Genomic DNA, 1827 nt, shown 5'->3' on the forward strand with positions numbered 1-1827 from the left:
GTATTCGTTTTTAAAATTTTCATTCGTGAAGTAGGAAATGTGATTCAGTTTTCAGAAAAAAAAATGTAAGCGCAAAATCAAAAATGATTATTCTCTAATGAATCAAAAATGCATTATAGAATTATAAAAATTATAGAAATGCGGTCATTTCTCCTCTTCATAAAATTTCAATTGATAAACATAAAAACTCTATCTTATTATTTACAATATAAAAGAATTTAAAGTTTCAAAAATAAAACAAGATATCAGTTGACTTTAATGAGAATTAGTAAGTTTCCGTCACTTTACTTTCTAATGTAACGGTAACTCATCTTTTAGTTGATTGCAATGACCAATCATAAAACGATTGCAGAAGATGCTTCATCCAATAGGAAATGTAGGAAGTTCGCGGGTATCTTAGCTGAATGTAATGTTTACCACAGAAAAGGAGAAATACAAGACGTATAAATTCGTTTTCTCTGTGATGTTTACCTTTTTCAGTGTTATGTTATTGGCTGTACTTTGTTACAATGAGTAAAAATAATACAACAAAACAGATATTTGACTATTTAAAAGATCAAAATCGCCCATACAGTGTAATTGATATACATAATAATCTACATAAAGAACATGGCAAAACAACTGTTATGAAAACCTTAGAACTTCTCGTTACTGAAGGTAAAGTTATTGAGAAAACTTATGGAAAGCAAAAAATTTATTTCGTGAATCAAAATGAATTCCCAAATTCTGATAATGCAGATCTGCATAAGATGGATGCTGAAATTAACAACCTTACCCATACTCTGAATGAAATTCAGCAACAAATCAAAAATACGGAAAATGAATTAAACACACTGGATAAAAGCCTAACAACCGAAGAAGCAGAATCTGAATTGTTGGTTTTGAAAAATGAAATTCCAAAATTGAAATCGAAATTACAAGATTTGGAATCGAATGCTGGAAGAGTAAAGCCTGAAGAAAAGGATAAGCTATATGAAACAAGAAAAAAATATTGTAAAGAATGGCAGAAACGAAAACGCTTGGCAAATGATATGCTAGATGCTATTTTAGAAGGCTATCCCAAAACTAAAAAACATCTCTTAGAAGAAATAGGTATTGAGGGTGATGGAGATTTAAAAGTCTTCTCTTATTAAAGTATTATTGAATATTTACTTTCTGAAAATATGTATTCTGTTGTTTCTTTCTATTTTGAAAAAGTATTGAAATAAAACTATTGTGTATTTATGTAGATTTAAAATTACCTTTCAATAAAATGATATTGAGTGTTTATATTCTGAAAATATATATTTGATTTGTTCTTTTTGTTTCCGTGAGTACATTGGCAGAGTGCTTTTATTATTTGAAAAAATATTTAGGCTTTACTGTTGTAAACTGTACCAATTTACTAATCAGAACCTTTTATTTTCAATCAATAGATTTTCTAAGTATTTTAATGCCTATACGTTTAAAGGTAGAAAAATGGATAAATTAAATCATTTCATAATGAAATTCATTTTGTGTACTATGCTTAAGAGAAGAATTTTACTATAAAGAAGTACATGTTCAAATTTGATTTTTTTTTTTTTTCTTTAAGTAAGTTTGTATTTAAGTTATAACATTTTAAAGATTATTTCAGTTTTCTATTAGTAGAATTTGTGTTAGTATTTAATATTACTTAAAGCTATTTATGTGTATTTAGCAGGGGTGTTTGTGCTCCGGGGAAACCCCGGAATTCCGGGGATTTTGAACTTTGATACCCGGAAATTCCGGGGATCGTCGTTCAAAAGGAAGTAAGAATAATAATGAATTATCTATTTTGATCTGGGTAATTTTGTTTGCTTTGAAAGC

At 28.0% G+C, this 1827-nt stretch overlaps 1 protein-coding gene across 1 annotated transcript; it reads left to right on the forward strand.

The window, feature by feature from the left end:
• Positions 1-349: 349 nt before the first annotated feature.
• LOC129972401 (homologous-pairing protein 2 homolog) lies at positions 350-1272 on the forward strand. The gene has a single exon (XM_056086525.1). It carries the CDS (start codon positions 510-512, stop codon positions 1131-1133), a length of 624 nt encoding a protein of 207 aa, XP_055942500.1. The 5' UTR covers positions 350-509; the 3' UTR covers positions 1134-1272.
• The last annotated feature ends 555 nt before the right edge of the window (positions 1273-1827 follow it).

Source organism: Argiope bruennichi, chromosome 6 (genome assembly GCF_947563725.1).
Source record: "Argiope bruennichi chromosome 6, qqArgBrue1.1, whole genome shotgun sequence".
Taxonomy (NCBI): domain Eukaryota; kingdom Metazoa; phylum Arthropoda; class Arachnida; order Araneae; family Araneidae; genus Argiope; species Argiope bruennichi.